The sequence below is a fragment of the Rissa tridactyla genome, chromosome 8, assembly GCF_028500815.1.
Source record: "Rissa tridactyla isolate bRisTri1 chromosome 8, bRisTri1.patW.cur.20221130, whole genome shotgun sequence".
Lineage (NCBI taxonomy): Eukaryota > Metazoa > Chordata > Aves > Charadriiformes > Laridae > Rissa > Rissa tridactyla.
This window is the reverse complement of record NC_071473.1, coordinates 5,103,786-5,117,529: the sequence shown is the minus strand read 5'-3', so window position 1 is coordinate 5,117,529 and position 13,744 is coordinate 5,103,786. Positions and strand designations below refer to the sequence as shown.

General features: G+C 39.9%; 1 protein-coding gene across 8 annotated transcripts in view; it reads right to left on the bottom strand.

Moving 5' to 3' along the window:
• USP22 (ubiquitin specific peptidase 22) overlaps positions 1 to 13,744 on the bottom strand; it is a 112,687-nt gene that overhangs the window by 12,087 nt on the left and 86,856 nt on the right. For all 8 annotated transcript variants that reach the window (XM_054211125.1, XM_054211128.1, XM_054211126.1 and 5 more), the window contains 2 exons: positions 8,411 to 8,558; positions 1,068 to 1,173 (listed from right to left, as the gene is read on the bottom strand). In XM_054211125.1, coding sequence (XP_054067100.1) covers positions 1,068 to 1,173; positions 8,411 to 8,558 — 254 coding nt within the window. The remainder of the gene's footprint in view (positions 1 to 1,067; positions 1,174 to 8,410; positions 8,559 to 13,744) is intronic.

Sequence of the window (13,744 nt, the reverse complement as noted above, 5' to 3'; positions counted from 1 at the left end):
TTTATATTTTTAAGGGAAGTCCAGAACTTCGAGGTTCTAAGCTCCTAGTTCGGAAGCATTTTCTGTTTGTACTCATTATGCTTATTTTTGAGTTCTCTCTTCCTCTAAAACTAGTGTCTTTCCCTCTGTGCTCTCATTAAGCCTACAATATTCTGCCTTCTCTCCAGCTTCATTTGTGCAGGAGTTGTCAATTTTCAAAAGGAAACTTCTTTTGTTACAGTTTTATCAATGCTAATATTGTGTCACAACACATCAAGCTTTTTATTATCAAATAAGGATTCTGTGGCTCTATGAGGCAAAGAACAAAATTTCATCCGTTTTCCTTACAGTAAATCTTTTGCAAATCTCTCCAGGAAACTGAGAATAAAAGCGGATTCAAACAAGCAGAGCACAACAGTCCATCTGCAGGACAGCGTGCGTAATTATAAAGAATGCGAGACAGAACAAAAAACAAGAACTCTGACTTCTGCACTATGGCAACACCAAACACCCTGAAAGAGAAGTCAACTTGCTCCAGTACACAGAGCAGAACAACAAGTACGTTTTTCCTTACTCTTGTAAAACATTCACTTGCTGGTATCTGAGATTCTATTATTATCAGCCTCTTTGAAACCTCTCCTGATGATACATGAGGCTCCTAACTGAAGGAAAGTAGGGTTGCGTATCCCAATTTTCTTCAAATGTAGTGGCAATTTCATGCTTTCAAAACCAAAGAGATCATGGAAGTCTTTTCCTTGTGAACTTGGAAAAGAACAATCCTTTACAGACTAGTAAAAATTTCTATGGACTTAAAGAAAATTTTTATCGACTTCATCTCCATAAGCCTGTGGTACTTTTCAGGTAGCTTTTTTTGGTATGTCTTAATATATGCCAGTTAACTAGTAATTGATTGCATCTAGCTGATGCCGTATTTAAACAGTTCTTGTCTTGCTGGCATTTTGCTGGTATTTTATCGGTATTCAAGAAAGAAAAGATTCGGTACACGCTGTTGTTCTGGGGGGTCTACAGCTTCGAATCAAGAGTTAGGAATTAACAGAAGTTCGGAGAATTAGAAAAAGAGTACTTACTGGCAGACTTGACAGGTAACATCAGACTGCAGTCCGCCTGTGAAGATTTGGTCTATGATGCAGTTACAGTGGTTGGGGTTGTTGGCCTTCTTCCCATTGTCATCACCTGGAGGAACGCAAACACAGACTCAGAAGTCAAAAGTCCTCCTAGGGAACAGTGCTTTGTCTTGGACTATGTCTCCAGTAACTCCTTACAACACAAACTTATAAACATCCTGCATGCTCACATAGACAACATGGAACCCTGAAAATGTGATTAAAGAAAACCAAGGAAACAAGAAGAGAACTCCTAGCAAAATACAGACTATAATCAGAAGAACTCCTGCAGAGGCGAAGCTTTAACCCGTTCAGCTGTCAGCCAACCCCTTTTTCAGGGTATAGCCCTATCTCCCTTTACAGAGATTTGCTTTGCCCTATCTGGTGTAAAATCAGCTCCTAAGATGAAGGAGTTGCCAAGGTGGTTCATGAAGAAGACCATTGAAACTTCACTTAGAGGGCCACCGTGCACCATTTGCATCTAAACAAATGGCCAGCTCTTTACCACAGAAGCACTAGTTTCTGCTTAGGCAGAGCATTCGATAGCACATTACTTCCCCAAACGAACACAGAGGAGAAGCCGTCAGCAGATGCTGCTTTTTAATTCTACCCCAGTCAACTTCTCAGAGTAGTGAGGGGAGATTTAGGACCCGTTAACCTCCAGCCTGCTCCCTGCGTCCCGTCCTTTCAACATAAACGTGTACTTTCCATTCAAGTTTTCACCAGTGAGAAAATGAAAGATGTCCTTATCTGAAGTGGGCAGATAAGTGCCGTGTCTTCCTCCAGCTTCTTCAAAGACACCACAATCCTCTAAGTTCCCAAGGGGCACAATGAACGCATACCCATCTTTTAGGCGTTATGAACTGTCACTGCAGGTCTCGGGAGCACGGCAATTCATTTTTATGATTTGAGTGCTGTGATTAGGCCAGTTCAGCTTTCTTAGACTAACCAGACCATTAAATAGCCAAAAATTTCTCGGCACAGTTCACAGCTTTAAAGCACGCTCCTTCCACTCCCCATAGGTGAGCCAGGAGTGAGACACTTTTTCTTTGCTTTCCAAGACTGTATTGCTTATTCTTCCTGGGCAGGACAGATGCAATCGGGTTTGCTCGGTAAACAGAGAGGCACACACAAACTATATCACGGCACCAGCTAATTATTTTGTAATTGTAAAGTACATCTTAAGATGTCTTCCAACCTCCTACAACACAAACTGCTAAGACAGAATCAAGTTTTGCCAGATTTCCTAGTATCTTTAACTTACTAGAAGGTATTTCAGTTTCAGAAATCAAATACCAAGTTGCTGAGTCCTCAAATCAGAGCTATTCCTCAAAAATAATTAATTTCTAGTCAAGCATGTAAAAAAAACACCGAAAGAAACCAAAAGCATAGGGCAAAAACCCACCACTTTTCTTATGTCTAAGGCTGGAGTCTTCTTCCCGCAGAAGGGAATGGATTTTTTTTTTTTTCCCCCAATGAAGTTTGTTGGAAAATATTATGTAAACCGACAAAGGTTCCACCCGATACTAAGCGTGGAAAAGCAGACATAGGTGATACCTACTGAGCTGCAATGGGCCACTTCAGTTAATGAGATCCTAAATGCCTCAGAACAGCTCTCACTCCGCTGCCCGCTTTAGAAACTCCTGTTTCAATTGTCAAGAAAAGCATACTGTTTCCTTAAAAAGGCTCTTGAACAAAACGCTCTAAAATTAGCTTTCAAATGTACAAGGTTCAAGTCGGGGGTTATCAGACCCGGTCTCAGGCATTTCTTGATGGGAATTTCAGCTAAATCTTACTGAACTTATGATCTTTTTAAGGTCTCAATTATGCTAAGCTAATGAACAGAGCATACAGTAGAGAGACTGTACAAGACACTCTTCACCTTTAGAAAAAGATCACTTATAAGCTTTAAGGACTACATGTGGATTTTCAAAATGGTTTTTGTCCTTTTTTTTTTAAAATGGTTTTTATCCTTGTTTTTAAAACTACGCTTTTTCTTTTTAAAGAAACAACACGCAACTGCCACATCCTTGTAATCTCATCATTTCATACATTATCTCCCTGTTTTGTTTCAAGGGGGCAGAAGCAGAGAAGCAGTGTCTAGAGATTGTCACTGGACCACAGGTAACGTCCCCGTCGGACACCTTTAACAGCCAGCCATCTCCGCCCACGGGAGAGAACCAACACTCCCTTTTCAATTATACAACTCAATTAGGATCAGTGACGAGAGGGTCTCCAAAGAATATCCTGCGAGCTTGTTCCCAGCAAAACAGAAGGGCATTACCCACTCAACGTTATTTCCCATGACATTTGGTTGGAGAGGAGGGGGGGGGGGCGGGGAAAGAAGTAAGATTACCACCTACTCACAGTTGTCAATGTGTAACAGATGCTGACAGGAGGTATATTATGCAGCTGACAACTAGAAGCTGCGAGATTGTTGTGCTTAAGTTAAGGTTCCCTTCAACATTTCTGTCTCACAAAGCAGGTTTTAGTCTCCTACATTTTGTTCTCAAAGCTGGACATAATTCCTACTAGGGAAATCAGCAGCTTCTTGTAAGAGAATGGTCAGCACAAGACTAAAACCAGATTTGAAAATACATGAATGTATACACTAATGTAATTATGGGAATGGCAGAAAGTTTGGATTCAAATTAAGTGCGAGTCTTTAAAAAAAAAAAAAAACAACCAACACAGAAGATACTACTGCATCGGTGCAATAACGAAGCATATTAACTTGTGTTCAAATATATACGCATTCAATATAGTAAAAGTAAATCATAAGTAACAACTGTAAGAATAGCTATACTTTTTAACATTGCTTTTGGTTTTGAAATAAAATAAACACATTTTGCCTCCAACTTCCAGTATGTAGAGAGAATGAGAATTCCAAATGAGAAAAAGGAATTAAAGGAATTAAAAAATTGCCAGATTTTAAAAGCGGCATTTATCAAAACAAGACATTAATGTTGACTTTTCTGCTTTCCTTTGGCTCCCAGTGTTGTGAACACGTGCCTGCTATTCTTTATGACGAAGCAGCGTACACATAAGTTTATACGGAGCGTAGCAGATGACATGTTTCACAAGCATATGCTTTACCAGTTCCTAAGAATACCATGCAGAATTGACAGAGCAGGGTAGTGGTTTACTCCCAAATCTCAGCACAGCATTCTTTTTCTGTCATGATACCTAGCACCAGGCTTCAAATTAGCTTTGTAGCAGACCTTGTTAAAGATGAATGCAAAATGCTTCATGAAAACCAGATAAATGAGGAATAATCAGCTTTAAAGTACTATGCTTCCTTTGTTAGACAACTGAATGACATTGGCTGAATAACGTTTGGGATACAAATATAGGATTACTTCAATTTCTCTGTCTTGCTTTTTGAACCTTTGTGTACAAACACGCATCTCTGCTTGACTGTTGCTGCTCTTGCAATAAAAGAAAAATTAAAATACAGCCAGTGATTTCCCTGGGCTGAACATTAACTTTTGAATTGCAGCCTTGCTCCATATAAGAAAATAACAAGTTTGAATATGTCTGAAAGAAATCTAGTAAACTACAAAGTATTTGGATGACTGGAACCTTAACCCTCATGAGAGTTTGCAGAATTAGAACCCTGAATTTCTTCCACAGCACTGATAATTAAGATGTATTTGTCGTGTTGACTAGAAGCTGACCTAATGCTTTACAGACTGGGCAGAAATACCCATTATTTACATTCCTCTAAGAAACAAAGAGCCCTAGAACTCCTGAAGGATCCCACACAAAGAGCAGAGTATACTTTTCTACTTGTTTTTCACAGAGGAATCCCAGAAAATATGCAAGAAGCAACAGATCAATGTGTGATCACCATCATCTTCTATGATCCAAACACATTCAGAGACTGAAAAAACAAAGTTGCCGTGTATTTTAAAGATCAAAGGCAATACATGCCAACATCCAGGCGAATGGTTAGACTTTAATAGAAAGAAGGTGGCCGTCACCTACACAGCCAGGCTGTTCACGGCATTACTCTGGGGAAGAAGCATGGTGTTTATGGCACTACTCTGGCAAAGAAGCTAATATCTGAGGCAGAGTAATATCTGACGGAGAGCGAGCTGTGAACCTCATTTGGAAGCTTTTGTGGTGAGAAGGACCACAAATGCCAAGGTACCAGAAACACTGCAGAACTCCGAGCACTATCAAACCAGCAAGAGACCGGAATAGCATGAAACGCAGGTACAGCTTTAAATGTCATTTATAGGAGCAGCGCGGGGAAAAGCATTCAGATTCAAGAAAGTTCTCGCTTTTTTAGTTGGTGCACACTTTGGGTGAATGGTAGAGCAAGAGGAATAACTAATAGCTAAGCCTTTTTTTTTTTTTTTTTCCCTCCACCATAATGCTACTTTCCAGTTAGTCCATCCCTCTCCAGCAGTTGGAATGAAGCACATGCATGACAGGCTCGATTTCGTTTTATTCAGAAGCATTTTATGTTAGTGCAGCAGCAGAGAGGAGCCTTGTTAAGTGTCCAGAGTACGCCCTGCACAGATGCCACGGCTCAACACAACAGTGCCAGCAGGAGGAGAGCTGTAACTCTGAGACATGGTGATCACACAGGTATCCTGGGCTTCCCAAACTTCACAGATGCCACTAAAAGTATATATTCAACCAGCATTTACAACGACTAAACAACTACCTGGGCCAGCCCCTATGAGAATCTCAGGGCCGTTGATTTTATGCTTTTGTGATGGCGTATTACAAAACTTATCTTTAAATGCCCATCAAAACAATCTACTTTTCCTAATTTAGGCAACGCCGGATATCAATACCGAGCATTCACAGCCTGCTCGGACTTGCGTTACAACACTTCCTAGAAAGCAGAGTAAATGGAATGGAAAAGGGATAAATTACCAGTGTCAGCCAAACAAATATCACTGGATATTTATATAGTTCTTAACATAAGGAATGCTTTTGTTTACTTTGGTGCCTGAAGCCTTGGTGATCATCAATAACATCCAAAAGCTAGGGCCTTTGGACAAAACTTTTCCCTATACTTTATTTTACTTCATCGTGTATTAATTCTAAACTTGATTACTATTGACTGGAAGCTTTAAAAGCGTTTTTGATTCAGTAAAATAAATATTTAATACTTGCAAGGGAGATATTATTTGCTTATTGTAGCTTCAGGACGTATTCTCACTATTAGTAATAATGTTTTTACATGTGTATACCTGTATGTGTGTGTCTGTGTGCACGCACAAGTATGTAAGTGGGAAAACTTTCTCATTACATAGCAAACTAGTTCATTCCAAAAGCGGTTTATCACAACCATACTTGAAATTCTGGTTCAGATAAACTGGTTTGGTTCCCACACAACTGCTCAACCGCTTCTTTTAAATTACCTTGATGTGGAATAGATTATTTACCGTAGTTTAATAAAAGTCCATTTGTTCAGAAACAGAGATTTAAAGACCTAGGTGCACAGATGTCAGGGATCTAGAGCTAATGCCTTCCCACTAGTAGCACTGTAACAGCTTAATTGTGTCCATGCAAGTAGCTCAAACTTAAGGATGTCCATTAAATAACTGAATTTCAGTCCTTGTACTGATTTGCCACAAGTCAAAAAGCTCAGTACCAAGGGCGCAAAAACCCTCAATTCAATTCAAACTGGCTGAAACCATTATGAAACTTGGTATCAATTCAGAAGTCTGCGTTTTCAACACATCTGTGATATCCACCCAGTAGTAAAAGAATCCACACGTGTACACACACTCTTTCCAAAGTTTCCAACATATAATTCTTTCTAAGTTTTAGGACAAATCCCAGTTCCATTTTCATTCAGGCTGCAGAGGCCAAATAGAACCAACAATAAAGAAACCGTTGAGAAAGCTTGATTGCGTTGGCAATTCCAGAAGATACATAAGATAGACTCTCCATTTAAAGCCAAACCACACTTTAATAAATAAGTAAAACTTTTCAGATTCTTTATCAGTCTGAAAAGAGCGCAGGGACCTTTATTGTTGCAAGTTTCTTCTTTACAATCCTGAGAAGAGACTGCTACTCCTTCATGAACGAATCGGGAAGCAGAGAAGAAGTACGAACACCATTTTATATCAAAGATGATGAAAAAGCTTCAAGATTTGTTACATCGGTGGTTCGGAAACTTTACGGGAACCATGAAGAATTTCTGTTCACAGCTGAGTTTATTCAGTGTGAAGAAGCGAGAGGTCAGTATTTGGGTAGACTCTATTCCTTACGGTACTTCAGCACTGGTTTCATTAGGCTTATTGAATTTCAGTTAGCGATTGTCAAATGACAGATATTAGTAATTACAAAAGGACTGCTCTCCTTTCCTTAGAAGTACCCTTTTTGGAGAAGACTCTTTTGGAGGACACCTATTACGGATCTGAACAAGCACATCTGCTACCATGTGAGGCTATCTCAAAGATAAAAGCAAGACTTCAAACTATTTCAAAGCAGCCCTCCCTTTGATAGTCCTGTGATAAGCCAAACAACTAATCTCTGAGTGCTTTTTCTAAGAGCACTAGAGGAAAGTTGAGTGCTTTAAAGCTTATTTTTAGTGACCAGGGATTTTTGTTTGTTTTGCTAGTATCAACCCTAGTATTTTTCCCCAACAAGAATAGCAAAAATTTCTGTGTTTAAGTGAATCAAGCTAGAACAAACATTGACAGATTGGGAAATTTTCGGTTCAGATTTAGTTCAGTCAACTAACATGAAATACATAATTTTCTATCATATTACCAAATCAATTCAAGACTTACATACTTCATCTCTAAAAGCACGTCACTGAATATTTTTACCATATTGTAGAATTCCACATTTTTATATACAGACTAACAAGAGATACTAAAACCAAATTATTTTTTTTTCTTATTCACATTTCTGTAAGCAATTGGGCATCATAAGTACAGCAGAATAATATTTAAGCAGAACAGCCATAGCTTCCCCTACGTTATTTTCATCAGTCCCATGACACACTGAGTAAGAGTTCTAACAACCTCAAGTATAAATAGAATTAAAATGGCAATTTAAAAGAAAAGACAGTGACTCACAGCCAATAAGAGAAGAACACGATGGTGATTCAAATCAATGTACAGGCTTGTCTGCTTCTAACTCTAGGTAATTTCTGACAGTGGGAATGGTTTATTTCTTTATAAATTCTTTTCCTTTAAGTCTACCAAACATTTTAAAAGGAATTTGCTAAGACTGCTGTACCGAAAGACACTCCGCTTGATTCAAAATGAGATTTTTCTACCTCCTTTTGATCCAATATTCCTTGTTGGTTGAAGACTGGGTGCAAGCCTTACCTTTGCAGTGTCTGTGTAGCACATCTAATGCAGCAATGAGGAACTCGTGTGCATCTTGTTGCTCGTACCCTGCTAAATGCCGTGCATGAGTCCATACCAGGTGCAATAACCTATATGGAATGTGAGGAGATCGGTGCCCAGAGTAAAACTGCTCAAAGCAAAGAGAAGGACATGACTGTTAACAAGTTACACAGCCTCAGTGCATTTCATTATTAAAAACTTAAATGAGTGCAATTTGTCAAATAAATTTAAACCATTTAATTCTGATGGCCTCAATAATAAAATACAGAAACAGCTTTTTATCACATAATATAGAAGAAGTGATCTCAGAACTGAGCACCTCAGTTTTCTCCCTTGAAATTCCTTCATTTTGATGGATTAAGGTAAAATAAATAAATAAAGGAGAAGGGGGGAACAATACTCAAAAATTCCTTACTGATACGACTGGTTTTTATTAAAATAACCTGAGGGGGAAAAAAAAAAAAAATCCTACATTTGAAAGAGCTCAGCAATTTCATTCACAAATTACATGCCCCCCCCCAAAATCAGGACAAACAGTGAAGATGAGGATATCAGATGCTAAGTGCCATCCAGCCCCTGAACCAAGCCACGGCAACTCTCCGCACCCAGTGGCTGTGCATGGTCCCACCTTACCAATAAACTTCCAAGCAGGATAGCAGCCTCATTGGCCTTTTACTGTATCACTACAGCAGCGCAAGGCTTTAGAAACAACTTTATTCAGCCCAGCTGTCCGCAGAGCTGAAGATACACTTCATTCACCCGTCCCAGCGTCAGCTGCACGTCACCGCTCCTGCAGGGTGTCGCTGCCGGAGTTCTGGTCCTGGACCAGCTCCTGCATCTGCTTCTTAATCAGCTTCAGTCAAGATCTGATGAGCTGGCTATCGTAGCGACTGAAATTGCCCCAGGTGATTTTGCCAGAAGAGTATTAGAGGACACAGACGAATTATTCAGTCAGCAAAACCGTGATGTGAAACCCCACTGCGGAGCGGTGACACACAGCTGGGGAGGTAAAGCAGCGCAGAAGAGGAGGACAGATAACTACCTACAGAAATTCATGCTGGGTTTTTTTGTTTGTTTGTTTGTTTTAAAAAATAAAAACCCGCCAGGTCCCACCTGAAAAACACCAAAAAAACCCCACAACACCCCCCCAGCCCTAAGGGTCTGTATTTCCCCAGGTCGGGGTTCAGCTCCTTCCTTTACCCTCTCCATTTCCATCCGAGTGCTATCGCTGCAACTCTTCTACTTTTATCTTCCCAGGTCCTCGCTGCTGCTGCCAGCCCTGGCACCGGGTCTGAGACTAAAGCTCACAGTCCCCTCTCCGGCAAGCCAGCTTCTGTGTCTACTCCCAAGCCCCCGCACCACGGTACCCCTTCCAAAAGCAAAGCAGAGATGCTTGTGGTGTCCCTGCAGGGAGCCAGAAAAGGCCCAAAACTGTTTATGCCCTTGGGCTTCAGGTTGTATTTAACGGGGTAACATTTTATTTCTAGTAAGTGAAAATTTCTAAGTCATTTTGCCTTCCCCAACTTTTGGAAAAGGTATTTGCCAGTAAAGGGTGCCTGCAAATCTATGATTATGCTTTGCCAAGATCCTATCAAATTGATAGCAGTTTATTTTCAGTTACTCTTCCCAAACAGAAGACAGTAAGCCGCACAGATCAAAACTAAGATTTAAAACCCCAGCAGTATAAAATTTCTCACTTTTAGTGGAAAAGCAGGCTTCCTTCCCCCTTCCTTCCCCTAAATTTCTCCCTGCCCAGCCTCTGAGCATTTTACATCAGCGCAAGCACAGGCATTGTGCTACAAACCTGCCTAGATAAAACATACTGTATTTTAAGGGACAGGTAGGCAAAAGGCAGCATAACCTTCTCATCTAGTCCTCATATTTGCAGGGTTTTCTAAATGGTTTCAGTGCATTTCCATGCGAAGAAATTTCTTTACTGCAAGCTCCGCTTTTTCCAAACAAGAAGATATACCTCTGCGGCCAAACACCACAAAATGCTTCTATAAATAAAAAGATCAATAGTTAACTCTGATGCCAACAAGAATGACACCAAGGGACTGGAGCAGTAGTATGGTAATTGAAATTTGCTGACGCAGCTGCTGCTCAACATAATTCAGGGAACTGCAGCAATAAAACTTCTCTCTTCTGTCACTCCTTACAATTAGTCCCAGAGCTCTCCGGTCACTTTATCCAACAGCACTCTCCGTAATTACTCCACTGCAGACACCAGACCTGCCAGCAGATTTTACATTCTCCAGTGCTTCATTAGGATTAGAAGAATCTAACAAGAAGCTTTATCAAATTATTAGCTATTATCACACAGAAACTAGCCACACACCTAGTAAGAACGCTAGTGAATATACGTGGGGTAGGGGAAAGCTTCACTATTCTAATAAATCAAAAATGAAACAAAAGAGCACATTCAGTAGCAATATTTAACTGGAATGTACAAAACGGCCATCCCATCTCTGCCATTTCCTTGTTGCTGGGAAGAGCAGCCTGTCAGAGCTGTGCCAATCCACAAAAAGGAAAAGACAGTCCATGTAAAGTCTTATTCAATCACTATTATACAAACCTTTTCATTAAAGTGTATAAATATAAATAATGATGTGTTTGCAAGTCACCTTTAAAACAGTTCAACAGCACGATTCTTCCAAACACAATTTAAAACAATTTTTGCTTAAATTTGTTAAATTTGTTTTCAATTCAGCAGTATCAGTTGTTTATACCAGAGAGAACTAGTTCAAGCAATCTGAAAACGCTTGGTAATACGCTCTTTAATTGCTGTTGCAGGACAAAAAAAAAGGGGAAAAACCAAACCAGGATTCAAAGCCTCCATTCTCATACACAACCCAAGTAACAGTAACTTTATTTTTTTGCGCTTAAAACATTTGCTCTTGGAGTCTAAAAGAAAGAATCTACAGGGGATTTAGAGAATTCTAGGCTTTGTATTTTGCATTATTGTTACCAAAAATATACCAGTCAGGTTTAAAAAAAAAAAAAAATAAACCAAAACACCACCACACACATCTGTACTTCTTTCTATTCCTCCTGCCAAAAGCACATGCATCGAAGTTTCCCAATTACGTGAACAGATACAGTCGATCTATCCTGCATATGTACCAACTAAACAGTCTCGGAGCTTTGTAATCAAGAATTTATAGGCATAAATCCTACAGCAGGCTCCAGTCCAACTTGAGAAGCCAAAACCTCCTCTTTGAGAATTGGTTCTCAATTAAGACTTTAAACGTTCTGAAAATATACAACGGATAAAGGGAGTGGGTAATGCAGAAGAACAGAACACCTACTGGAGGTTTCCCAACAAAGCGCAATGGTTCAAAGAGCCAGAAAAACCATTTTGCCTGCATGCGCTCTGTATGTTTTATACTTATTTCAGAGAAGAGATTTTACTAAATTGTCAAAACTGCATTTTCCGTTATAAAAATGCAAGGCCTCTGTCTACGTAAAGAGCCTTAACTACTTTTTCTCCCTTGTACCTTTGTTGTAACTTATTTTATACATAAGCCATTTCAACAGTGTACCATCTTGAGATATCAAAGCCATAAATCATCTCCTCTTTCCTCTCTGTCCTCACTTCTCAACTCTCCACGTAGTTGTGCTGTGCACTTTGATAGGCTCATGAGGATGAGTAACGATGGGGATAAAGGCGGCTTTGTTCTTTACATCTCTGAGCGGATGCGCTGCGTTCTGCTCTATTCCCAGGTATTCTTGCTATTCCAGTCACAGAGTACACCGAGATACAGACCCGCCAATCCTACCTCCCTGAAGGGTCACTCTGTGAATCGTTTCTGTAAACCATAGGGGGTGTGGACCATCTTGAAATTAATTTTCATTAGTGAGGCAAAACTAAAACACAAATACCAGTAGGTAAAAAGTAGCGCACAAACCCTTTCAGCCAAAAGGCTCAATGAACGGATTCTGTGTGTTCTATCTTCCCTCCATCCAGTTTCACCACTATCTGTTATTCCCAAATCCTTTTCATTCCTTTTCTTATGCAGTGTAATTCATGTCATGATTCTATTGAGAAATAGGTTTCAAGCAGCACAAATGAGAAGGTTAATTGATGCAGTCAGATATTTTTAAAACAAACAGAGATTCAATGCTTGGCATATTCGCAAGAAAAGCTACCAGGGGAAAAAGAAAAAAAACACAACAAAAAAAAACCCCCCAACCCTCAATTCTGAGAACCATCTGACACTCATTACTCACCATCAACCTACTTCAAGGTAGAACTTTGTAGCTTCCTATTTATCACAGAGAAATCACACGACCTATGTAACTAAAGGATCATAAACAAAGAAAAGGGACAAGTGTTTTCTGTTTAAGAAAAAAAATAGCAAAGCCTGCTTATTTAGGTATAGTAACTTCCATTTAATGTTCAAACCAGCCTCTTTTTCTCCTGGAGAGTTCTTCCTGGCATGCATTCACCAGATCCCCTGGCATTCCATTTGTCTAAGATCACACCTTCAGAAAAGAAGGGTGGAGGGCAGATGAAGTTAACCCTTGCCCTGATCGTCTGTCACTGGGTAAGATGCCTTGGGATAACTACATCAGTTAATCCCGGTGGGAAAGCTATGTAAAAACAAGATAGAACCTGAACCGAAGTTTCCCCGGTAATTCAATTACAAAGGAATTCTTAACCATAGCACTGAAATCTCCGCTGGTTGGCTTTCCTTCATTCAGACCTCATCTCTGCAAAAAACAGCGTAGGAATCTTCATCAGAACCCCTGCTTACAGTTGGGACATGAAAGCTAAGCAGTCTGCTCCAAAAATGCAAGACTTTGGTTTTAATTCTGAATGTAGAGAAATTCAAAGTCACTGGGAAAAAGAATTTTACAGTGAGTGCTGACAGAGCTATACACATAACACGGTATTTACTGCTTGCAAGTTAAAATACACCGAGTTGGTTACCGACGCTACAGTTTTGCTTGCGGAGGACTAAGCTCTAGTTTTTCTTCAAGTTGGTTGAGTCACTTTCTGCTGTCCTCCCACAGCACAGAGCTGCGGTATTTCAACCTGAAATAAGGACAGAGACTACCGTACTGCTGCCTTCACAGCCTCATCTCACAGATACGGCTCTTCCCTCATTCACAAACCCTCGTGTTGCAGAACATTAATTATTAGAACTAATGCAAGCGTAGGCATGAATTTTGATTAAGGAAAATGAAGGCTGACATTCCCAAAGTTGTGTGTGAAATTAAACTTGGTTACAACTGAAACTAATGCGAATGCTGCGTTTAAGCCCCATTTTGGCTAACAGCCCGGTCTTTGTTACATGCTTGTTTTACATA